This window comes from Simochromis diagramma, unplaced genomic scaffold (assembly GCF_900408965.1).
Source record: "Simochromis diagramma unplaced genomic scaffold, fSimDia1.1 OVJJ01000317.1, whole genome shotgun sequence".
In the NCBI taxonomy this organism is placed as follows: domain Eukaryota; kingdom Metazoa; phylum Chordata; class Actinopteri; order Cichliformes; family Cichlidae; genus Simochromis; species Simochromis diagramma.
In genome coordinates this window covers 3,034,136-3,061,097 of record NW_024386994.1, presented here as the reverse complement: position 1 = coordinate 3,061,097, position 26,962 = coordinate 3,034,136, and the positions used below count along the sequence as shown (strand labels likewise).

At 43.2% G+C, this 26,962-nt stretch overlaps 1 protein-coding gene and 1 pseudogene across 1 annotated transcript; one reads left to right on the top strand and one right to left on the bottom strand.

Moving 5' to 3' along the window:
- Window positions 1–3,862: 3,862 nt before the first annotated feature.
- Window positions 3,863–7,767, top strand: LOC120739085 (E3 SUMO-protein ligase KIAA1586-like). The gene is made up of 2 exons (XM_040040753.1): window positions 3,863–7,180; window positions 7,267–7,767. Exon 1 carries the CDS (start codon window positions 4,943–4,945, stop codon window positions 7,178–7,180), a length of 2,238 nt encoding a protein of 745 aa, XP_039896687.1. The 5' UTR covers window positions 3,863–4,942; the 3' UTR covers window positions 7,267–7,767.
- Window positions 7,768–11,276: 3,509 nt separating this feature from the next.
- Window positions 11,277–26,177, bottom strand: LOC120739087 (annotated as a pseudogene).
- Between the last annotated feature and the right edge of the window lie 785 nt (window positions 26,178–26,962).

The window sequence follows — 26,962 nt, the reverse complement described above, 5'->3', positions numbered from 1 at the left end:
GTGAGGAGTCACGATCGTGAGGAATTTTGCGCATTTTACATTTAAACGCAACCAAAGATGTTTTAAATGGATGAGGAATCATCCACTTAAAACATCTTTGCGAGTCATTTTTTTGTGATCGTCTAACCAAGCATGCTGACGTGAGGAGTCACGATCGTGAGGAATTTTGCGCATTTTACATTTAAACGCAACCAAAGATGTTTTAAATGGATGAGGAATCATCCACTTAAAACATCTTTGCGAGTCATTTTTTTGTGATCGTCTAACCAAGCATGCTGACGTGAGGAGTCACGATCGCGAGGAATTTTGCGCATTTTACATTTAAACGCAACCAAAGATGTTTTAAATGGATGAGGAATCATCCACTTAAAACATATTTGCAAGTCGTTTTAATGTTGTCGGGTAACCAAGCATGCTGACGTGAGGAGTCACGATCACGATGAATTTTGCCCATTTTACATTTAAACTCCACCAAAGATGTGTTAAATGGATGAGGAATCATCCATTTAAAACCCCCAACCAGTCCCGGCAGTTGACTGTCCCTCCTGAGCCTGGTTCTGCCGGAGGTTTCTGCCCGTTTAAAGGCAGTTTTTCCTCCCCACTGTCGCCAAGTGCTTGCTCAGAGGGGATTGTTGGGGTTTTCTCTCCTCTGCCTTTTTTCTTTATTTATTTGTTTGTTTAACTTTTTTCACCTTATCTAAATAATAAACCAATTAAATTTATCCTTTGAGTATTTTTCATCTCATCTTTACAGAATCTTTCCAAAACATTTTCAAACATTCAGATCTGTCTTTTATTTTCTTCTTGAAACATCATAAATGGTGAACTAAAAACCCGGAATATGGTTTGAAACATAGTTTCAGCTGAAACTGGCACAACATTGTGTGTGTGTGTGTGTGTGTGTGTGTGTGTGTGTGTGTGTGTGTGTGTGTGTGTGTGTGTGTCAGGGTATCACTAGTTTGGTCATCATGTTTAGACTCATTCACTCCAACGTTATTTAGGCCAAATCTTTAAAACTGTATGATTGCATACACATTTTCAATTCACTTCAATCGCACAAATAATTATTTGCAGTATCTTATTTATTATGAAAATGTCATGCCTGATCATTTGTGCCTACACCACCAAAAATGGGGGCAAAAGGGAGGAGATCATGTTTAATCGGTTATAAGAAAAGGTCAGAAATATAAGTGCCGACATGAGCAGTGTCCACAGAAACCTCTGAATCTCAGCTCAAAGCTCAAATAAACCATTTCTACAACCAGCAAACAAAGCAAAGACACCAAACAGTTAAAAGAGCAGTGACATCACCACAAATCTGTGGTCAGGTAATATCCATGTTTTGATTGATGATTTTCTGGAGTTAAATGTGAACCGAAGCATATTTCGGGTTTTATATGCTATTAAATACTTTTAAATAAATTAGGTGTGGAAATAAAAAAATCAAAATTTCCTCTGTTTGAGTCACAGAAACTTTGACATAGTAACATTTGCAGTAAGTCCTAAATGTTCACCTTTAAAGTGTTTGTGCTAATAACACCATGTGCAGTAAGACAGGCATGGAGAACAGCACTGACTGGGAGAGGCTTTGAACAGCTGACACACTCAGTTCAGTTCAACATATCAGACTTTAAGAATGCACAAGCACCTAAAATCTATTCAATTAGTCTATCATCTGTGATATTATCATGTAAAATGATGATGTATCGTTCACCTCCATTGTTTAAACAAGTAGCCCTTAAGTATTTAATATTCATATGTTAAAACACTGAAATTTGTCTGTTGTCTCACTGGCTGATAGTGCCCCACAGGCCTCAGTGTGAGCTTGATGCCATTATAATGTTACAGTTGTTTAATGTGTAGGTGCTCATGATATAGACCACAGGGTCTGTGTAGATACAGGTGGGACACAACACAGAAACTTGTCACTAACATATGTTCCTCTCTCGTGATCAGTAACATCAGTTTTCACTGCAGTGATACAAACCATGAATTACACCCGTATAAAACCCTCCCAAATCAAAACAGCTCACTGATGGAGATCCTCTGCAGTGCCTCTCTTGGTTCTTTTAAAAATTCCTGCATGTGTGAGTTGCTGAAGCACACCCCGCCGTTCCCCCTTTTTGAAAACAAAGGAACGGTGGGACTGAGGCAATTTTACCTCAGGATGGCCAGTCACCGCATACCGGTGATTCAGCAAAACTCACCGGAGGAATCCTGCCTGACAACGCCAAATTGTTGAGGAAAATTTAACAATAACCTGCACCCAGTGAGCTTGATTTGAAGCGGGTTTAATAAACACATTACAATGTGGAGAGAGCTTCCCAGTGAAACACCAGGACCATCTCTGAATTGTGGCCACCGCCCTTACATCTTATATACAGACACAGAGACAAAGAACATTCCACAAACTCTTACATGTTATTTTGAATCAGCAGTGATACATCCTACACTTCCTCTATTCAACTGTAACTACACAAAGCAGCCATGAATGTCCAGCACACACGTGTGTGCGTGTGTAGAGAGAGAGAGCTCACAAAATTAGGTGGTGTTCTTCATTGTAATAGTAAAGGTAACATGGGTCCCCACCGTTTCTCAAAGACTTGTTTCTGTAGTCTGAGTATGTAATTTGTTCCATCAGACAAACATGGATCCATATATTATATCTGGTTTTAACCATCTGATAGTTATGCATTTTAGGGCTGCAGTGAGTCATATATTTAGCAAGTAAGTTTTGGCTTTGCAGTCAATATGTTCTGCAATCCTTCCCAACACTGCTACTGTAGGACTTAGTGGAATATTTACCTTGGAAAATGTCTTTGAGAGCATCAAATATCTGCCTCCAGAATACACAGAGTTTAGGGCAGAGCCACAATATATGAGTGTGGTTGGCAGAGTGTGTCCCACAGTTCCTCCAGCATGAACTCAGATGTGTTGGACCCATCTTAGCAGTTATTTCTGGAGTTCTGTTGAATCTGGTACATTAATGCCCCCTTTATTTTGGGCAACTGCAGGGTTTTGAGTCTAATTCTAGGCCGCTGTTTAGTCTACATGAAGTTAGAAATTCTTCAATACAGCTTGGACTCTCCACCATTTGACCCTTAGAACTGAAGAAGCTTCTCGGATGAGAGGTGAAACGTCTTCAAGTAACTCAAAGAAGTCCAGACGCTTTTCTTTGCAAGCTCCTTAGACTACGATGACCTGGATGACTGAGAACCTTCACAGACTTCTCCACACTTTAAATGCGCTCTAATGATGGGAACGTGTGGTAACATTCAGTCTTAACTGAAATGACATATTGCATCTATAAATGTGATTAAAATGTTTACCAAAGACTAACGTTTTTCATTCAGAACAAACAGCATATTTCAGGTTAGGGCTGCACAACTAGTTTGTCCAATATTAAAATGACAGTTGTTTGTCACAATTATTCACAGATTGTAGTGGCAAAATGTGTTTTGATTGCACTGTCATGTCAGAATACTGCTTTCACCTTTACTTTGTGCTACACTCATGTTAATTAATCTTCATAAATTAATGTTTGCAAACACAAAGTATAAAGTTTTCCACTCTGCTATTTGTACCTGCACAACAGATGTGAATAAAACTCAAACCTATACGAGCTCCTTCTCCGTTTCCCTGCAACATTTTGTATAGATCTAACTTTTTGCCACATAAATAACCTTCTGATGTGTTTACAGTAAATGTATTTGATAGTAGCTTATTTTGTAACTTTTAGTGGGCCTATGCAATGTTCCCTCTAAGCTGCGCACGTGCGCAATTGCGCACTGCTGGCACAGTCTCTGCGCACAGAAATTCTGCGTTGCGCACAAAAAAATCTAACCTGAATTGAAATTAAAATTAATACTTTAACAATTCTGTTTTGCAGTGTTGGTCAGTAAGTGACTGGCTGCTCCCATATGGGAACGATGCCACCTTATCCCATAGTCCAGCCAATAATGCGTATATGCGCAGCCAATCAACGTTGTTGACAGGCTATGACAGCGTCCTTATGTGCCAACGCCGGTGTGTTAGCTGGCAAAGCGGCGTGGCTGATGTGGAGTGAAGCCACGTTAATGACAACGTGTACAACCATTGGAGATGTGAGCAGGACAGACGGAACAATTGACGGAAAAATTGGGGACTTTACACCAGTTTTTAAATCGTGTTGATAGACCACGTAAAACCAGAGTTGTGATAAAAAAAAAATGCAATGTTTGGTTTTCTTCCTGAATACTGGTTGTTTATATTTACTGCGGGAAGAAACGGTTAAATCGGCGTTTTATAAGAAAAAAGGCTCGAAAGCGCTCTCCACCTGTGAGCAAAAACAAACCCCACCCCCTCTGCCTTTCCTATTCGTCTAAAAAAGTACCATGTCGACCAATCAAAAAATGATATGGCAACGTGGCATCTAGTTGTTAAGAAACGGGGGAAGTTGTAGGAGTGACGGTGGTGTTTTGAGATGTGAGAGATTTGCGACGTTTAGCGCAAATCTTGTGTAGTTAGTGTGTAGTGTAGTCAGTAGTTTTGTTGTGTGCGTCAGAACAATGAGGCGACTGCTGAATGTTACAGGTGTTACAGGAGCAGTGCTTTAAGTGGGCTGGTACGCGCCGGTACTCAGTACCGCCACTTCTAAATATAGCTCTTGAGAGTACCGCCACCTCTCCATGCTCCCAGAACGTGCTTTTAGCGTACAGGTACTCTCATTTGCACATCGTTTGGCTGCACTGCCGCTTTTCAGAGCGCCCTTCACAAGCACGCTTCCTAATTCGTCCCACCGAGAGCAGAGACTACATTACCCATACACCAATGTGTTTTACAAGTGAAAAGCGCATGCGTCGCTTTTGCCGTTGTCATGTCAACAACTCAACGTGGTACGGAGAGGGTGTGTAAAACGCGCAAACAGCTGCTCGTTAAAATACAAAAACAATGAACACTTAATATGCTCTCCTGGCTTCAGACTCTGAGTAGTAAAAGAACAAGGTCAGAATCAGAGGACTCGCTGGCTGACACCCCACCAAGCCAGAATGATATCGCTGCAGGTCAGACGCAAGCTAATGAAAGCTGCACTAGTGCCGCAGCCGCGGACGACGGCACTTTTGGCAACGACGAGGACGAGAATGACACCATTTCTACCGATGACAACAGCCGCGTTAGCGAGCATGAGTGGCCAGAATGTTGGTCCCAAGCACAAGTCCGGTATTTCTCCACAAATTACAAGTGGCTGATCAGCAGAAATCAAAAGTTGGGTTGTAGTGTGTGTAGTCAAGTTTGTGCTCGCGTGGACATGCAGCAAGGGCAGAGAGTGTCGCAGGAGTGGAGTGGGTGCTTAATCTCGTCTTTTGGAAGGGACAAGGCTGCACAACAAAACTCACCACGAAAGAAAATAAAAGAGCACAGAGACTCAATTTATCACAAGAAAGCAGTTGAAATAAAAGAGAAGGCAACACAAAATACAATGCAAAAACACATTGAAGATATGAGAAAGGCTGACTACGCTTCAACTTGCAATGTGTTTAGAACAGCTTATAAGATTGGCAAGCATGGGCGTCCCTTTACAGACATGCCAATAGATGTCCAGTTGCAAGTCTTAAATGGTGTCAAGATGGGCAGAGTTTTGCACTCTAATAACTCATGTGCAAATATACTGGATCACATTGCAGCTGAAATGAAAAAGAAGGTAGTCAATGACATAGTGATGAATGAAAGAAAATTGTGTGTGCTCATTGATGAATCCACTACAATAAGTGGAAAGTCTGTGCTTGTCGTGTGCCTGCGGTCAGCTATTTCCAGTGAAAATCCAGACACAATATTTTTTGAACTGATTGAGCTGCAGGGGACCACAGCAAAGGACATCACTGAAGCACTGTTAGGATGTGTTCATAATAATGGCTTTGACCCTCACTACCTACAGCAACATTTGTTGGCATTTGCTTGTGATGGAGCCTCAGTGATGCTTGGGAGGAAAGCAGGAGTTGCTGCGCAGCTTTGTTCCAAATTCCCTTACCTGTTTGTCTGGCATTGTTCCAATCACAGACTGGAACTGGCAGTTTGTGATGTTTTGAAGGAGGTAGGAGGAATCAACCACTTTAAAATATTCTTAGATCAGCTTTACTCCCTCTACCATGCATCACCAAAAAACCAAAGGGAGTTAACCGAGAGTGCTCACAATGTTGGACAACGTCTCCTTGTGATAGGCCGTGTTTTATCAGTGCGTTGGGTTGCTTCAAGTGAGAGAACAGTGAAAGCAGTATGGGAGAACTACCAAGCTCTGCAGGTACACTTTACAAGTGCTGCTGCTGATACCAGCAGGGACTCAAGAGAGAGAGCAAAATACAAAGGACTCAATGATGTTCTCACTACTGTTTCTTTTGTGGTCAATCTTGGCATCATGTATGACACTTTCACAGAACTCAGTGACCTCTCAAGAATGCTCCAGAGATGGGACATGACTTTGGATCAAGCCGACAGGCAGCTGGACCGACAAATCCGGGTGTTTGAGTCAATGGTATCCACACCTGGTCCCACACAAACTGCCATTGAAGCTGAAAAGGAGAAAATCTTCAGAAATGTATGCCTGCATGAAAATCAGAGGGTTATAAAAATCAACCATGGCCAATTTTTCCGTAGCCTGGCTGAAAATGTTAAGTGCAGGATGACTCCAACAACTTCCTCGCATGTCAGTAAAACCTCATCTGAAAAGACAGATAGTCACCTCCTCTCAGACATCAAGGTCCTCCAGTCTGACTCCTGGCCTGCATCTCTAGATATTCAATATGGGGATGCAGCGGTCAGACGTTTATGTCAGAGATTCAGAGTTGGGGAGAGGGAAAGTGTCCTAGGATTTAGGGAGTATAAAGACCTTAAAGCTTCCAAGACACCAGCAGCCCTGAAGCCGCTTCTTACAGCTGTCCACACCATTGCAGTATCAACAAGTGAATGCGAGCGAGCTTTCAGCTCAATGAATGATACTTTGACAGATAAAAGAAACTCTCTCAACATCAAAAGGCTTTCAAATATGATTTTCCTGAAATCCAACGGACCACCCTTGGATCAGTTTAACACACAAACATATGTGCAGACATGGCTGGCACTAGGGAGGAGAAGTGCAGCATCCACAAACTGCGAAGCCCAAAGTGAAAGGAAAGTGGAGCCCAAAACGTGCTGGAGCCTTTTCTAGGTAAAATGATTTGTACAGTATTTCTCATTTTTCATTTGGTGTACTGTGATTGTATTTTGCTGAATCTGCTTTTGTATATTTTTCAGGGGTAAAGAAATGAACCATCTTCAAGACTCAAGATTATGTTCTACTGTTCTATGGTTATTATGTTTGGGTTGCTTCAAGTGAGAGAACAGTGAAAGTAGTATGGGAGAACTACCAAGCTCTGCAGGTACACTTTACAAGTGCTGCTGCTGATAGCAGCAGTGACTCAAGAGAGAGCAAAATACAAATTAGTTTATAATTTATTTTATGTACATTTTGTTAAAAAAAAAATTCAATACCTTTTTGCACATTTTATTTATGTTCAGTAGCTCTTTCTAGCTCAAGCAAATCCACAAACTAATAAAATGATTTATTATTTTGTATAAGGTTGTCTGTTGACTGTTGTATATAAAACCCATTCAATATAGTTGTTGTTACCTCAGGGGAGGCGGAAAAAAAATAGAGTACCGGCACCTCTTCTGGGCCACTTAAAGCACTGTACAGGAGTGATACATCTGCTGCTGTCAGGCCTGCAGGTATCAGGCTGTTGTTCTCCTTTATCTCATAGTGGACAGAAATTATTTTTTGGAGTGGCACAAATAATTTGTGTGGCATCAGATTTGATGCAGAACAGCTGATTGTTCTGTAAATAGTTTGAAATGTTTATTTAAAAATGCCTTGGCTGCATTTAAAAAAATAGCTGCAAAAAACGTTGTTTGCCAAACTGAGTTACTTTTTTGAAGAAGTAACTATATAATTAATTGCCCAGCATTGGTCATTATATACTGTATTTTGGAGACAGAGAGTTACAGGACTCTCTCCCAGACCACAGACTCATAATACAAGTCAGAGCTGTATAAAAGAAAAAAAAGAAAAGAAAGAAAGTTGTGTTTTCGAAATTGGAGTTCAAGTTATTTTTACTTCCAATAGTGTTAACATACTACACAGGTCATGAACAAGATTTCTTTTACATTTTCATAAATGGGCTAAAGCAGTTAAATAAAAGTAGTCTAACATAAATGTAAACGCTGTAATTTGATTATTTTAATAAACCATGAAACTTGGATGGATTCGATGCCGGCGTGACCACAGTGCACACGTCTGATGTCGCTCATTGGTCCAAGGGATCGCTCAGGGAGTTTGTGTGTTCGCTCAGACACGTGAAAAATTAGAGGGAACTTTGGGCCTCTGACATTCAGTACCCAGTTATTAAAATGTTAAGTGTAAATCATCCCCAGCCCACAATAGCAGCTGAATTTACTACGATTTCAGATCTTCAGACATGTCAATAAGAAACCACCGATGTGTTAAACAGGCTGACAACAGAATGACGTAAACCACACTGCTGCAACTGTGCAGCTCTCAGGTTTGATCTATTGTTTCTCTGTGTGGCCAGCAGGGGGAGGTGTTTTGCTGTTTTTTTTTATAATATTAATGAAAACATTTTTCATGAAAGTTGCAAATTTGTTATCTGTTTTTATGACATTTTTCACTGTGGATTACAACAACATCAACATTAGAAAATGAAATACATTTATAGTAGGTGATCATTAATCAGTATTATTGGCACTATTAAAGAGCCCCAAAAATCAAACTTTGCTTAGGGCACCACGGAGGGCCAACCCTTTTTACACTTCAACGATTGTACACAAAATACAATCATCCATCCTTCTATCTATTTATTTTCTTCCGCTTATATAATTCAGCATCACAGGGAAGCTGGATCCCAGTTGTTTTTCACAGAGGGCCAAGCAGTGGAGGGAGCTGCCGACCTCCCAGCAATACATGTAAAAGCTTTATTTTACACTGACTCTGGTCATCTTTATCTATCATAAAAATGTTCTTCACGATCTGAAACACGTAAGTGTGGCAAATATGCAAATAGCTAAGAAATCAGGATGGGCTAAATCGTTTCTTACTGCACTTCTGTTAGGCGACTGAATAAAAACACAAAGTCAGCAGTCTGGCTATGAATGTCTTTAATGTTTCCCAGATCAGAATCACAGCATACAGTGTATAATAACTTCTAAAGTAAACAGAAATATCATCACCTCATTTATTTATATAATTTTACTTTACTTTTTTTAATAATCATCTTTTTTTTATTCCATTATTTAACATTTTTCTTCATCTCAAGTCTCGAGTTTCTGAGTTCAACAAAGAAAGTAGAAAGAAGACAACAGGTGCAGATTTGCAATGGACACCAAGCTGAGGGTTTCTCTGTGGGTGTCACTGTCTCTGTGCACGTTTGACACTGTGGACGTGACACAGGATCATCCAATCATGAAGTTTTGCTTTGCTTTGCTAAATCCAGCAGTTATACCACAGAAAGGACAAAGTGTGGCTCTAACAGCTGTTGAACACACACAGACTGTGATGTACTCCCCACGTCACCCATCGCTCTGCACTTTTCCAGCATCCAACTGTTTTTCTGCTACATGACATCACTGCAGGAGAAAAACAACAGACAGACAGACAGCACAGTGTGACACGAGCAGGTCAGACCACCTGTGTGATCTCATGAGTCTGTGAGGATATGAGGCATCTTATGGTATCAAAGCCCTGGAGTCTGTCAAACATGGCTACATGTAAACACTGCTACATGTTAGGTGAGCTAACATTTAACTGACTGCACTTTTTTCAGTCTCAGTTTAGGTCATTTATGTCCTTACTGCGAATCACTGAAAGGCAAAGCTGGCTTTTATCGCTCTGATGTTACGCACATCATGCAGCACAGATTCATCTCTGATCACAAGACTCATATTTCAAAATAAAAGCGAGCTAAGGCTTGAAAAGAGGACGACGATTTTATGACAATCGCAGAGAAAAGAGCAACGAAAGGATTTAAAACTTGATGAAAATGTTTTTTCTCACTGAAAACTAGCAAATCCTAATAAACAGCATGACTGGCCCTCTGCTGTGAGGGGGCTTCAGTGGAGATGACTTCTGCTACAGCGACCTTCCTGCTACAGGATGGTCACATGATAACGATCAACGTTATGACAAAAATAAAATAAATGTTGAAAAAACAAAGACAAAACTGATCGGTGGTAAGGATGAACTCATTTGAAACCTCAAGCTAACGGCCATTTTTTTCTTCTCATTACAAACTGCACCTGTTGTCTTTCGTCATCACAAAATAAGCATATCATTCATTCACTCCAAAAAAACCAAAAAACAAAACATAAAATAAACAAGAAACTTAATATTTACAAATATTTTGTCTGTTTTTTTTTCTTACACTTAAAAATGTACAGTTCTGATCTTCCAGATGTTTCGTCTCCATCCGTCTCCCAGATTGGTATTTTCTTCTCTGTCCAGTGACCTCAGAGTGAGCGCTGAATGTGCCACAATGGCGCCCTCTAGTGTTAGCTTATAAAACAGACAAGGAGAAAGAACAGAGCCGAATGAAAGGACTCGTTTGTGTTCTCTCCTCTGCTGTAGCTGTGTGGTGCTGAGGTTAACTACACAACCCCTCGCCGCCTCCTTATACACAGGAGTGAGTACAAAAGGGTTCGTACGGACGCATCAGCCGGCCGTCCTTCTGCTCGACACTGTTAGCTGAAAGATGATCGGATCATCCTCTGTCCTGTATTTAAGGCTGAGAGTCTTTGTCCAGTCTCTTTTCCACAGCTACTGTCCACAGCACTGATCCACCTGCAGCACAGCCCCAGTCAGTTGTTTTATGATTTACATTGTGCACGTTTCCCTTCCAGTGAGCTTACAAAACCTCTGACAGGAGAAGTCAGGCATGTGTTTCCCCCACCTCCCCTTTTAGGCAGTAATAAAATAGAAAACAAACAATCAAACAGGCTAAAGCTAGAGCACAAGCAAAGACAGCACCGGTGACTAAGTTCTCCCATACTGGACGTACGCTACCACTGTGGGCTCAAACAGCAGCACATCAGCTCAGTTTACATACTGTTGACATCTTCATCAGAGGATCAGCAGGGAGCGCTGCTGAGCTGCAGTCGTCTCCACCAGAGTGACGGAGCAGGAATCACAAACAGCACAAACCCACCGTGTTGTTTCTACCCTGTTCAGGAGATCTGAGCCCCCATCCCTTTTTTTCATGTTGCAGCTCTGCACTGCAGGCCCTGAACGCCTCCCGGTTACCCTCAGTGTGCTTAGAGTTTAATTTACAACCGACGAGCTCACAGATCATCTGCAGGCAGGTGAACGAACCCTTAATGTGAGGATAATAGCAGAGCTGACCTGAGGTCAGAAATAGTCAGGAACGGTGTCGACACAGTGAAGTCAGGTGTTTGGGAATTTGTCTGATTATCAGTTTGGGGGGGGGTCGGTGTTAAATAACAAAGGTGGTGTAGGATGGAGAGAGGAGGAGGGAGGGAGCGGTGATGATATGGAGGAAGGTGATTGGTTAAGCAGCAGGAAGGAGCTCATGCTGGAGTCTGAGTTTTTACTGTTGGCCTTTTTCTGCTTTTTGTTTATTGTTGTCTGACGCGGGCCCGCCTACGCTTGAGTGATGCAGATGTGATATCACACTCACACAGCGACTGCCGCTCCTACACACACACACACACACACACACACACACACACACACACACACACACACACACGTGCCAGACATAAGGGGGTCAGACAGGAGCAGCATCAGTCTCTGCTCTGTTTTGTTAATAACGTAGAAAAATAATTTTGTACAATCAAGCTACATCGACGGACGCTTTACCTCACGTACCCTAAAATGAAAAAGTAGTGACAGTAAGATGAAGGCTGCACATGACACCATGACTGAGTTCACAGCTGTTGCTTTGATTCTAACGTTTAAGACTTTTGGCATCGACTCCGTTTTAATAAATGAGTGCTGGGAGGCGTCGTTTGACTTCAGGAGCTCCTGCGATGCTCTTACTCTGCGGGAGAAAACCAAAAACCAAAAGTAGCAAACATGGAGCGATATGACTCGTTTAGATTTTGGAAAACGTGCATCGACAGGTACAGTGTCCTTTTCCCCGCGTCTTTAAAAATAATTCATGCATAGATCCCCCACTGAGAAAACCCTTTTATATACTTTCTCCTTTGTACACATTTTATATAGAACTATATATAATATCATTTCTCTATATCTATATTTTCAGAAAAATTCTTTCCACACAATAAAAAACAACAATTAAACAAATGCTTCAAACAAAACAACAAAAAAAGAGAAGATGAAAGAAAGAAAAACACGACTGAGGCCAGTTTGGCACTTTGTCACGAGAACATGACAGAACTCTGTTAGTTGACGGTAAATAGCGATACTCTATTTTTCTTTCGTTTTTCTTCTCCCTCGATGAGAAATGAAACACAGCAGTACTTACTTGGCACCTAAAAATGCTGGTAGAATGAAAGATATCAGTGTTTTCATAGTTATATGTTTAGTGTACGCCTCCCCCCTCCAAACTGCTCAGCAGATCGGGAATTTTTAGAGAAGAGCAGGAGGGAGGCGTGTCAAATGAGAGGAAGAGAGCAGTAGTAAAACACGGATGTAGAAAAGAGAAGCATAATGTGCACATAACACACAGGAGATGGAAAAAGAGATGACGCCAACGTAAAAAAGAGAAAACAGCGAGGAGCGAGAGAGCATTCGTCCCTTTGACAAATGTTGGAGGTCTTGAGCCTGGAAACAGCAGACCGTCTTTGAAAACAGTATCTTTGAAAGATCTGAGTCACCCACCCCAAACTGCTCATCTGCTGCTGTACACTTCAGTTGCACCTCCACATGCCACCAGTGGAGGGAGCTGCCAAGTCTTACAGCACATGACGCAGCAGGTGTAGTTGCTTTTGGAGAAAGAAGAGAATAAGAGGACAGAAGGAAGGCCCATGTCGAGAGGCCTCCTTTCCAGAGCGGTAGCAGAGCCAGTGTTCCTGGTCCCTAGGTGGCGCTGTGTCGGGCCTGTCCCTACTATACCCTGGTGGTGGAGTGGGGGTGGGGCAGGGTGTTGTTGTGGCCGGTGGAGGGGAATGTGTTGAAGGCGTGAAGAGGCTGCATGCTGGTGATGGTGCTGGGGATCATGGTGATGGTGTTTGGCGTCATCAGCGGCACGTCGTCGGGGGCGCGGCGCAGTGCCAGGGTGTAGTCGGGAGGGCAGGCGGGCCGCAGGATGTCGTGGGGTCGCAGGGGCTCCATGTCGTGGTGAGCGTCGTGCTCCGAGTGCTTCATCTGCAGGGACATGATCTCCTCCTCCTGGCTGTGAGCCAGGTCGTTGGCGGGGCCGCCCCGCTGAGGGGACAGCCGGTGCCGGCGCATCTCGTGCCGCTTGTCACGCTTGTAGTAAAGGGCGGCGAAGGCCAGGATGTTGAGGAAGAGGAGCGACGCTCCAACTGCAACTGTCACGCTCAGTTCGGTGGAGTAGTCGCGGGTGTCTCCGGGAAAGAGGTCCTGGGGCGGGCGCTCTGAGCCCTCGGGCTCGGGATCTGACGGGAAGGTAGGGTAAGGATGACGAGTGGTTCGAGGAACGTTGTTTCTGGGCCTCATGGTGCCGGGGTCACGGCCTGCAGGGGAGCACGTTGTTAGAGTTTGTATTGTTGATTGTCATTTATGCTTAGAAGGGTATAATCAATTGTAGATTGAAAGAATGTCTCATCCTAAGGGTCTGTAACAACTCTGTGTAGCATGAAGAGGGGGGTGAGTTCACTCCCCTACAGAGGAGAGGTCGTATCTTCTTTTGCTGATTTATGGTATAGTAAACACACGTATATCTGTTCTAGTCTAAGTGCTTTTTGTTTAGATGAACTGTTGGACTTCCTTACCGAGGGGGGTCTAGTCTACCCTCTTCCTGACCAAGGATGTTTGCCTTCATGTTATATGACTCTTTGATCAGCAGTAACACACACACACACACACACACACAGTATTCTTTGTTCACATGTATACCTATGTAGACGTCATATGTTAATGAACCTATGCATATTCATGTAACCTCAATAAAAGGACAGTGTACGGGAGGACGGACGAGAGCTACTGGGGTCAAGCGAAGGGACGGCGCTCTGTCCGGTTCTCTCCCGTGCACGAGTAACATGAAGAAGCTTGCCTACTTGTGTCTTGCTTTGCAGTGTAATTATATTGTCTTCAACGTTCCAGCGGATGGGTTCAAGTTACAAACCTATCATTAATTGGTCCTTCGAGAGCCGGTTCCCTGGGATCGCATTCACCGAGGGGGGGGGGTGACACGCCGAAAGACTGACGTCAGCCAGGAAGTTCCTGTGGATTCGCGGTCCGTCTTTCTCCTCGATGAATGGCGATCGGCGGGATTCGAGGGTGATATTACACGCTAAGCAACGCCAAGTAAGTTTAAAGAGCCCGACTCTATAACCGTGTGGTTGTGCAGTCTCCGCCACTTTGTGAGGCGTTGAGAAGTTCGCTGCTTTGTGGAGCGATAACTGGGTTAGTGTCCCGAAAAAGAAGTTTTGGTTAAATCGCCCAAGGGTCCCAAGCGTCCGGTGTGTGTCCGGTTTTGAAATCGCCCTGGGTGTGTGTCCCGAGCGTCCCTTCATTGGGTTTTGTCGCGCGACTGGGTCAGGGTCCCACAGCTGGGTCAGGGTCCCGAGCGGTCCGGTGTGAGTCCAGAGTAGGCCTATTTTGTGTTATTGTCATTTTCGTCGTTGTTGTTGTTATTGTGTGCGGAGCAGACCGCGTGGTGTGTGACGTCAGCAGCTGTTGTTGTTAGCATGGGTTTCCTAAGCAACCAGGAGTGTGTGGAAAAGGCCAGCCCACATTAGCAGCTATGCTCTGGTGGGTGGCTTTCCCCCCACCCCTTCCTGACACAAAATGTTAACAGCCTGTATGCCAGGCCATAGTTGAGGTGGATACTTGTTAAAAGTAACCTACATTAAGCTTGTGGTTGCTTAAATTCAGTACAATGACATGTGGGGTGAAGTGATATAGATAAATATTTAAACTAATGAAGTGCATAGAGGCACTTGACCTGTGTGACAGACTGTCGTCTTATTATGAGCCATTGTTGAGATATGCAGCACATCTGTGAAAACAACTAATATGCTGAAGTACATGATGGAGAAGCTGTATTGAATATGAAAGTGTAAGACTTTGCCGCTGTGGGCAAAAACTGCAACTACTGTGTGATGTTGCGTTGCAGTTTTTTTTCTCTGAGCTGATGAGCAAGCTACACATTATCAGATCGAGAGCTGTCTGAGAACTACTCAAAGAGAGGGAAACAGAGAGTGTGCTGCGTTTCCATGTGCAGTTTTCCTGCATCTTGACTCATGTGTGTGGAGTGTTCATAGCATCAGCATCATGTTTTCGTTTATTTGTTTTGCTGGGTTGAAAATAATTAAATAACGTGTGATCATGCCTATGGATCACCATGGCACATATCTCCAGCCATATGGTTTATTTATGCAGATGAAAAAGTGAGTGTGAATGTGTCTGACATCACAGTGTTTTTGTGCACTGTGCAAAAGTAATTGCCTTTGATTGTGAGTGAGAGCGGTGATTTTGCGGATCACAAGCTGTTGTAAAGACATAAAATAAAATAAAAGAGTGAAAAAGAGGCAAGTTACATTGTAGACGAAGAAAAATAATCATAGCAGGAAGGTTTTGTGTTGATCAGCCGAAAAACGACTACAATGTCATTTTCTGCTTTTAAAGAAAGGACTGTTCACAAAAACACAGAGAGAGAGAGAGAGAGAGAGAGAGAGATGTGTGTTGATTAAGCAGTGATGATGATAATGAACATGTCTTAGTTTGTCACTTTCAGGTGAAGACCAAACCTGTATCAATTTTCCACATTGCACGCGTCGGACGGAAGAAATTTATAGTTAAACATCATTGGAAAGCAGCACAAGTTTCTGGCTGACTTATTTACAGCCGCTCTGTGCTAGGTCTCATTACCTACAAGCAAGCCAATCCTCCTAGATGCAGCACACAGGCCTAATCATCGCAGCTAAAGAGAGCAGCAGCAAGCCTGAGCACAAAGTCTCAGCGAGCAGCAGCAATATGGACAAAACCCACCAGCGACGAAGAAGAGCAGACCCATCATCCTGACTGATCGGATGAATGGCACTTTGTTTACAACAAGCTGCAACTTCACTGTGCATGTGAAGAAAACTTTTAAGGAGAACTGAGGAGACTGTTGGAGTTTGACATTTGCCACCTGTGGAGTAAAGTGGCAAGAAGAGACAGTGGAACACAGGACAAAGCTGAAGGAGAACTGCCGGCGCTGTGGTTGGAAAGGCTCCATCATAAACACGCCCTGTGCAGAGGTCCAAACCCAAGAAGGTCGGCATCAGCGTGGGCGAGCTGATTGTGAAAGCCGTGGCCGTTTCCAAGGAGCGCAGCGGCGTCCCCACATCCGCTCTCAAGCAGGCTCTGGCTGGATGTGGATAAGAGCAAGGCCCGTGTCAAGACCGCCTTCAAGAGCCTGGTGGCGAAGGGCACTCTGGTGCAGACCAAGGGCACCGGGGCCTCCGGACCTTTCAAGATGAACAAGGCTACTGAGACCAAAGCCAAGACGCCCGCCGCGGCCAAAGCCAAGAAGAGCTGCTAAGAAGTCGCCCAAGAAGGCAGCAGCAGCACTTCAGCCACTAGCACGAAGTCAACCGCATCAGAGGACAATAGAATGAGAGTGGTGAGAACACAAATTTTATTTTTAATGTGGGAAATCAAAATTTGGGTTAGCAAACCTGGGGAAAAGAAAACTGACTGCTTAAGTTGGAAAATTGAGACGGCGTTTTAAACACTGCGAAAATAGAAACATATACAAAATCACACACAAAAGCAAAACATGCATTAACCATACTAACACTCCAAACACAAGAGAGCTCATGAAGATTAGACAACATTTTAAGTGTATGAGTCTGTTTATCATCTTGTCCAAAGTCACCTTGTGTGATGCAAAGATCAGTGGAACTCATAGCACATTACATGCTCTGCTGGATATGCAGCTCCACAGACATGCAATGAAAATTAACTTGTTATCTTTCATCAGTGTTAAAATAGTGTCAATTTAGCAGACACTTGTTATCAAATACTGAATTCATACAATGCAAAAAATTGACTCTCCAGGTTGCAGGACAGCAATTTAACTTTTGAAGAGAAAAAAAAAAATCCTGGTTTGACCAACCAGTGATCAGACAATAAATTTAGTTGTTAAAATGGTAAATTGGGAGAAGCTTCCTGCTTGATTAATGCAGCATAAGTAATTCACTGTATGAGGGAAATTGTCTTTTGTGATACTATTTTGAACATGCTTTTCTGTCGTCCTGTCAACTTAGTGGGTTAATAGCTGATATGCAACTTAGTTGATCAATTTTAGATTAATGAAAGGTGATTGAATTCTAGTACGAGTGAATGAGATGTGTTGTAGTTTGTTGTGTGTTGAGTGGAGACTCTAAAACACTGAGTTTCCTGTTTTGATGTGCGAGTGAATTCTGTATCTAGATATACAACTCTGAATACGTCAGAACAAACTTCTTTTGTGAAGTGCATGACAGCATGTCACATGTTTTATGATGAAGGGAAAAAGGGAAAACTGAATAAAGTAGATCTGTGATTTAGATGAGTGAAGAGCACAGACCTGGTGATTAAACTCATAGCTAATAAGACACATTAGGCTTATGTGTGTGTTGTGCAGCTGATGATTGATTTGGAGTGAATCTAGCTGATGATTTTTCTTCTGTTGTGAAGTCGAGCCTGCCGATTAGTATGATGGTATGATGAACCATGCTAATGGTATGATTTACCTGAGATGAGGAGTTTGTGTCATGACTTAACAAGGCCTTTTTATTTTGATACTTTCACAGTGCACTGAGAGTTTGGTTTGATAGTTTTCATTTTTATCTTTTGAACAGGCACTGATTTTGTTTGTCTATTTCTTTTCTTTAAGCAGATCTGCACGTCGGGAATTAAAAGTGCTACACGTCGTCGAGAAAATTGTGTCAAGTGAGTTGTCTCCACATTAAAATGGACTCTGGAGAAAGCTACTTATTTGGGACAATATTAAATAAGTGTCCCAGCCTAAAAAAAGGATTCAGCGATATAATCCTATCTAAAGTTCTTTTTCTTTTTGGAATGACATCATTTTGCTGAGAGTGGAAACTAAATGCGACAATCGATTCCACTATCAGCAAAGAAAGAAAGAATAAATGAATGTATGAATGCGTGAGTAAAAGGAAAGAAAGCTGACTGACTGGTAAAGGCTGACAAGACTGACTGACTTAACACCATTGTGTGAAGCCAACCCCCACCTGACAAAGGGGTGGATGTATCTCTGTGTGTGTCTCTGTTACAGGAGCAGAAAGATGACAGCAACATCTGGGGTTGCGTGTGGGTTTAACCTTTTAAATGCCATTTTTATGTTTGTGAATTTATCAGAGGTGTGTTATTCATGGGCTTGTGTTGCTCACAGAAATTACTGTGAGAAGGTGTACACACCTGCGCAGCGCTAACATTCACATTTCTCTTTGCAGCAGATGATTAATCATGTGTTTGATCATGTGGTTTATAAGAGGATTAGTTAATGTTTTTTTTTTACTGTAGGATTTCTGGGTTTATATGTGAATGACATTCCTTCCACGAGAAGGGATGGTTGATTTTATGGTGTTTTATGGCACCTCTGGAACCTGTTGACCTGTGTCTGACCTCCTCTGACCACAGTCACTGTGTATTGCTTATGTTTGTTTTTTCTGGGACTGCATGTGGAAGATTCAGCTGAAACGGACAAGTGACATGAGTACAACAAATAAGAGATTACGGTGTTTATGGACAAGTTTATTATGGGCTCATTTGCTGGCCACTTTTGGACCCATAATAATAATCATAATATTAATAATAATCATAATAATTGAGTGGAGTGACTTTGCTTAAGAGAAGTCACCGATTACATTAATGTCAACTGAGCACATGGGATGATCCATGTCTGAGGCAAATTGGGGAAATAATTGTAGTTTCCTGATTTGAGGAAACCTGCACATGACACTTGTCTTGCCCGTGCTGAATGCTTATTACCCTTTTGATATACTTGTTTGTACGTGTGAAGTTTGCTTTTATTTCCAGATCTTGTGTATGCAGGTGGAGCCAGTTTTTAAGACAGGGGTCCAGGTTTTGGTGAGTTGACGCATGAGGGTGTCCATGCGTCAAGAGGTGGGGTCCAGAAGTAATATTAAACAATGTTTACTATTATTGTTGCAGTGATTTGTGTGATTAGCTGTTTATTTACAAGTATTAAATCTATGCAAGTGGTGCATCCATGTTCAGATGAGGCTTTGATGGTTGTTGATGGCCTATAAGTGAAGTTCACTGAACTAAAGAATGTGGTTTGATGATTGTTGACATGCTCTCCAAATAGAAGTTTTTCTAAAATACAGGTGCAGAAGTAATCTCCTGGGAAATCTTCAGAGGCCCAGTGAGAAGCAGAAACATTCCAGGCATAGCTGAGCCCAGGCAGTGGTTGAGGTCAAAGATCAAGCTGGTTGAGGCCCATCATGAGATCAGACCTTGGAGCCACAGCAAGGACCATGAAACTGCCTGCAAAATAGAGGAGAAGATTGTCCACAGGATGGGAGCTGAGACCAGGAGAGAGACTTCAGGAGGATCAGAGATCATCTTCAGCACAGCAGACAGGACACAGAGAGCTGTGCTACTGAGCTTCCAGGAGATCAAGAGGAGACTTCCCACAGCAAGATTTTAAATAAAATGAAAGATTCAATATTGACGCTGAGGAAGACAACTAAGGTGTACGACGTGCTCTGCCTTAAACCTTCAGCAGCGTTGGAATATGAAAACTCGATGAATGAGAGGAGCGTGCCAAGCTCCATCGACGGCACAGAAGGAGTTCGAGGATGACATCGTGGTTCTGTGAAAGCACAGGAACCAGAAGCTATGGTGGTGATGATAGCAGTTTCCTGTGAACTGCTGGGATCATAACAGCAGTAAGACCACCCTACACCCTTTCCACAGAGGTGTTTCTCTGCAGAGCGTGGACAATTAAGGAGTCATAAATATCCCCCTCACAGGACGAAGGCTTGAATGGGGTAATGAGAGGCCATAAAACTAGAGTGCTGAGAGGTCTGCAGCTTTGGAAATAGCTGAGACCCATGTTGACAAACAATAAAACCAACTGGTATGTTTGAACGTTTATTCTACATACATTTGGACTCTGGTCCTATGGACAATGATGGAAACAACTGGAAGAGACATTTATGACGCCCTGGTTAACTCAAACCACTCTGCAGAGAGACATGTGATTTGCACACCTGGAGGAAGCATCACGAAGCTGAGATGTGTTTGAAAATGTTACTTTCTTATTTTCACTATTAAATCAACAATTTCTTTGTTTGCTTGTAGGATGCAGTTTGCCATGAGATGAGCTCAATGAATAGGATAACTGCTAATACATTTGTTAAACTGTGTATCTTTACAGTGCTTTAGGGTGATTTGACATATGCTGAATATAACAATGTTTGCGTTAAAACTGTCAGACATGAGGTATTCATAATTGGGAACTTTTCTAGCATAAAGGCCAAAAAACGGGGGAATGTTAGAGTTTGTATTGTTGATTGTCATTTATGCTTAGAAGGGTATAATCAATTGTAGATTGAAAGAATGTCTCATCCTAAGGGTCTGTAACAACTCTGTGTAGCATGAAGAGGGGGGTGAGTTCACTCCCCTACAGAGGAGAGGTCGTATCTTCTTTTGCTGATTTATGGTATAGTAAACACACGTATATCTGTTCTAGTCTAAGTGCTTTTTGTTTAGATGAACTGTTGGACTTCCTTACCGAGGGGGGTCTAGTCTACCCTCTTCCTGACCAAGGATGTTTGCCTTCATGTTATATGACTCTTTGATCAGCAGTAACACACACACACACACACACAGTATTCTTTGTTCACATGTATACCTATGTAGACGTCATATGTTAATGAACCTATGCATATTCATGTAACCTCAATAAAAGGACAGTGTACGGGAGGACGGACGAGAGCTACTGGGGTCAAGCGAAGGGACGGCGCTCTGTCCGGTTCTCTCCCGTGCACGAGTAACATGAAGAAGCTTGCCTACTTGTGTCTTGCTTTGCAGTGTAATTATATTGTCTTCAACGTTCCAGCGGATGGGTTCAAGTTACAAACCTATCACACGTAGTGGTGGGAAAGAGCACGTCGTGCAGGCTGTGAAGATGAGGGACTAATTCCAGCCAAAAGGCCACTTTGTTAGCTCTGTAGTTGTCTCTGACACGAGGTTTCAAACCGATGTGAAGGTACTGCTTGTCCTTCGAGTTGAACTTGGTCCAGATGACCTCCTCGAAGCGGTTGGGCTTGGTATGAATGAACTTGGTGTCCTGAGGGACGGGCAGGTTGGGGTCCCTGGTGGAGCATAAAGGTTAAACGTTTCAGTTCAAAGTTATATTCAGTCTCCATTATAAGTAACATGTGGCATCAATACACTGAATACAGACAGGAGGCCCATTCTCTGTGCAACCTTTCAACTATCTAAGACCAACCGGCTGCTCTGGGATCTGGATGCTTTTGGTGAACCAGTATGTTCAATTCTTCAAAGCCACACGGGAATTAAACTAGCAACCCAGATTCAAGTATTCAAGATGACTAGAAGGCTATCAGAGAACATACAGTAACGTGTACAGTTTACACTACTACAACATGAGGCCTACCCAGTCTTTGCGAAGTTAGTCCAGTAAGTCATGACCACAGCGCTCAGCATCACATCGTTCTTGGAGAAGTTGCACGGGAACAGGTCCGTGGCACCGATCATCGGTACGCCGAACACGTAAGGTATCTCGTCTCCGTGCGCGGCGTCGGCCCACTCGGGCCGCGTCTCGGTCTGGCAGTGGTGGTAGAACGTGTAAAAGTAAACTGGGGACTGAAACTCAGCATGGAGTTTGGCAGTGGCCACAGCTGGTGCCACCCACTGGTGGTCCGTAAACAGGGCCAACAGAGTCTTCCGCCGCATGTCGCCGTTGTCCCTGTCCGCCCAGTCTGTGTACATGAACTTAATGGTCTCCCTCAGGATGTCTTTGCCTGGTGAAGAAGCACAGGAGGGGACAAAAGGAGGGGGAAGAAAGACAAAAGTGAAAAACTGCTAAGAGTAAAGTAACAGCAGTGCAAGACATTTTTTAAGAGATCGGTCTGATCAAAAGATATGAAACCAAAGCAAATGTTGGTGAGATGAACCAAGAGCCAGGAAGCGAGTGAGAAATCTAGAGAGGAAAAAAAAAAGTCTTTCAGATAACAGAATGAGTGACAGGCACAGAGAGGAAGCATGACTGCATTATCCAAACATGTCTGTACTGTGACTGTGGTCCGGCTGTGACGGGTTCGCAGGCCGATCTGTCAGAAACAGCGACGCTGAGATTGGGAGCCGACTACCTGGGGGATGATAGCATTACTGCCCACAGAGCCTCAAAGGTTAAGGCGCAGACACGCCGTGATGTGGATGAGTGGCTCTCTTTAGCACGCTTGTCTTGTTTGATGCACTTCACTGGGCTCACATGTTACTGATTCCATTCTTTACTCGCATGTTTTAAACGCTTAAAGCACTTTCACAGGTTTTTATATTCTTTTGAAAATTCATGTGAACTCAAGCTGTCAGAACTGTAATGTAAGCTTTGATATGTCATTTTGACGATTATCCGTTTATTTTAATGAATACAGTAAACAGAAAAAAACTAACAGATCAACAAACGCAGCTCCTAATAAGACAAAACCTGATGATGCTGCAAAATGCAGTTGAGTGAGAGGAGGCTGTAAAATGGAATAACTGAAAAAGTGGCAGTGTACAGAGGTGGCGTCCTCACCCTCTGGGTATCCGTAGAGGTTGTCAACAAAGTTGGAGATGGTGTAGTCGAACGCCGCAGCTGAGATGCCGTCGTTGTCCTCACTGTCGTCCACAAACTTCAGCCCCTCTCCCTGGTTCACTCCTATCAGGATGTCATAGTTGAGGAACTCCCCCTGGTGGAGCAAATGAGGAAGAACATGCTGATTCAAGCACTTTTTAAGCACATTCAAGGTAGATTTTCAAGCTTTTCCAGCACATTACCAAAAACAGATGAAAGCATGTTTCACTTTCACTAACAGAGGCGAGGCTGCCGGATACTGGTGCCACCAGGCCCTCTGACCACCACCAGTAGGCAACGGGTGAAGTGTCTTACCCAAGGACACAACGACCAAGACTGTCCAAGCCGGGGCTCAAACCAGCAACCTTCCGATTACAAGGCGAACCCCCAACTCTTGAGCCACGATCGCCCAGTGGGGACATTTCATTTTCCAGCAGGAAGCGCCCCCTTTTTGTTAAACCCTTTAGATCAGGGGTCGGCAACCGCACGCGGCTCTTTAGTCCTTATGGTGCGGCTCTGCGTGGTTTGTGAAAATAAATTAGTATTTAGCTGAAGTGTATTTTATTTATGTTAGTTCTTTTTTTTACTTGTAGTTCTAAATTGGAAGATTATTGTGGTTTTGCAATATACAAATATACAAATAAAACACTGAAATTTTAAGTTAAGTTTGAAAACAGTTTAAAAAAAATAGGGCTTTGGAGTTGACGTCACGCCGCAGTGCATTGTGGGATCGCGGCGCCATGTCAGTAGGCCAGAAAGCAAAACAAGCACACAGTGTTGGAGTGTTGGATTCGGGACTGCCAGAACCATGCTCAAAATCAGCGCAAAAGACAAAGGGCTGTATCGCGACCGATTGTGCAAGACGCCAAGAGACGGTACTTTGAAAAAATTGTTATGGGCGCCAACCACTGTGACCTCGTTGTGTGGACACAGAGAGACCTTGCTGTGATTCGCGTCTTCCCTGCTGTGGATTTCTGGAAACCGCGCTTAAAGCAAGCACAAGACTTCTTTCGTAAAGTGTGCCTTCCTGAACTTGTTGGGAAATACTTCTCGAAACAACGTGCTGCTCTAAATAGCCTGTAATGTTTCATGTTGTGGTTAAAGATTGATGACAGCTGTGTGGTGCGATGTAAATAGTTTGCATTTCATTTTTATGTGTTTGCTGTGTACATGTGAATAGATCTAAAGAAAAACAAACAAATATACTATTCTTTTTTGTTTTATTAAAACAACTTCACACAAAGTACAACTATTTACAATGTACTGTACATCCAAAAAAAACAGCTTTAAGAATACTCAACAGTAGCAAGTGTCATTTGGCCCTGGTTTGACAACAACACTGGGGCACATATTAACAAAAACACAGCAAACCTTAACGATCTTATCAATCGTCACATGATAAGAGTAATCGGATTGGCATTGTAGTGTGTAACATTTTGAACTTGTTGCGCAAACTACCTGTTACTCGCTCAACGTGAATTCTCAGGTGGGCAATTGCTCTCGTTTGTTCAACGTCCCTTGCATCAAGTTGACAGTAGCCTTTTGTGAAAGCTGGAATCTTGACCTGCGCACACATCATTCCTGCAGCATCTCTGATGTCAAAGCCTCTGTCAGCCAATACTACGTCCCCTGGTAACAGCTTTTGAAGAATGCCACATCTCTCTGTGATGTGTTTATCTGATGCACGACCCCCCCATCCCCTGGAAATGAAAGAAATGGCTCCATGGGGTGTAATCCCGATGAGGTATTTTATGGTGTGTGTACCCTTGTAATGAGAGTGTTTGTGCGCGTGCCTTTAAATTAGATGGTCTTTCTGTTCGAATCTCAAAACAGTCAACAATGATGGCTACTCGTTTTCCAAAAGTTTCAGTAAACTGTGGAGGCATTGTCGCCTGCAGACAGTGCCTCTCAGGCCAGTGCACCAGTGCTCCTAAGCGGGCATACAAAACATCAATGGTATCGGTGAAGACAGAAGACAGTGTTTTGTGGGACACATCGAATAGATGAAAAGATGCTGGACTGGAAGATCAAGTCTCAGACGCATTAGTGTGAGTAAGAGCATTTGGAAACCTGTCAGTTTCTTCGATATTGGCAGGAAATCTTTGACAGTGTTGAAGAGGGACATTAAGACAGCATAACAATGTAGTCCAGTGTAATATCTTACTTTTTCGGTATCGTCCTTTAAGAAAGTTTCATTCAGCTCTGTCTTTTGCAACTGTGCTCGAAGCAGTCTGTTCTCCTCCAACAGCCGGTTTATTTCTGCTCTGCCCTGTTGACTGCACACACAATCCTTCGTCTGCCCTTCAGCTTCCGTGACGCTGTCACTCCCATCACCACTGTCCACATTTGCAGCTGGTACGTCAACCTCCACTTGTCCAACACAATTGCTGTCCACTGCCTCCATGACATGTTTATTTTGTTGTTGTTTTTCTGTCAGACCTTCATCGATCATCAAGCCTGTAAGATAAAAATAGTGCATATACATAAGGTTAATGTACACCAATATTCCAATGACAGGTGTGTGATTCATCTTTAAGTTATGTGTGGATTAGTGTACCATAAGAGCAATTTAGTATGTTTTTGGAGGGGGGGGGGGGGTGTTTACCTGCAATGGGTGCTCTTTTTCGCTTCTGTTGCATACGCCTTGCGTGCCGGTCCGAGTCTGACACAGGTTTGTCGTCGTGCCCCAGTGTTGGTGCCCAGTCTGGATTTGTTACATCCATTTCATATGCTGGTTTTCCTGAAATAATGCCAAATCAAAAGCTACTCAGTCGACATGACGTGGTTGTGCAGCATCACACGTTAGCATGTTTTATCTCATTATCTATGACCGCAGCGCATTGAGAAAAAACACTAAAAGCCTTTTAATAGTGATATGAATTAATTTAGAACTCACCGGAGAGAAAATGCCGCGAGCAAACCAACAAAAAGCTGGAGATTGCACGGAACTCGATATCCGCTCGTCTCACCGCTGCAATCCATGCCTGGCGTCTTTGTTTGGTGATATCGGATACATGGGATCCCTCACGTCGCCGCCAGGATGGAAAACGATGAAAAGAGCCCATTATCCAGTTTCTTGCCTTCACGATCGTGAGATCTAACGTTGCAACCGAATACACAACACGTACGAACCATAGCTGAAGCTGTCATGGCGGCGGGGGGCGTGGCCCGCCTCCTGTGACATCACGCTCCAAAGCGACAATCTCATTGGCTTAGGGAGTGATGATGTCATAGATCTTAAGAATCCTTTGATGTTTTTCTTTAAATAGGGGTGAGCAACAGCAAGTTTCAGTTCGTTTCAGCAGCAGCATCAGAAACCATCCACGAGCTGAGAAACCATCCTGGAGAAAAAAGCGCTCCTGGAAAAGTAAGAAAGTACGTAAAGAAGAAATGGTTCCACTTGTTCCAGAGGAGAGACGCTACGGCTTCCTCACCTGATGTAGCCTCGTCTTGCTCCACCTCTGTTAACCCCACCAACCAGTCCCGGCAGTTGATTGTCCCCTCTTGAGCCTGGTTCTGCCGGAGGTTTGTCCTCGTTTACAGGCAGTTTTTCCTCCCCACTGTCACCAAGTGGAGAGGAAACCAGTCCAACACTGGTCTCTCAATCTCCCGTTGGAGAGCCAAAGATGCATGCTGACGTGAGGAGTCGTGGGTAAAACGACGAATTTTGCACATTTTACATTTAAATGCCACCAAAGATGTTTTAAATGGATGAGGAATCATCCACTTAAAACATCTTTGCGAGTCGTTTTGTTGTGATCGTCTAACCAAGCATGCTGACGTGAGGAGTCACGATCGCGAGGAATTTTGCGCATTTTACATTTAAACGCAACCAAAGATGTTTTAAATGGATGATTCCTCATCCATTTAAAACATCTTTGCGAGTCATTTTTTTGTGATCGTCTAACCAAGCATGCTGACGTGAGGAGTCCTGCGTAAAACGAGGAATT

Excerpts from the sequence above, each read along its gene's own strand:
- LOC120739085 (XM_040040753.1), top strand. The coding sequence starts at position 4,943 with ATGCTCTCCTGGCTTCAGACTCTGAGTAGTAAAAGAACAAGGTCAGAA.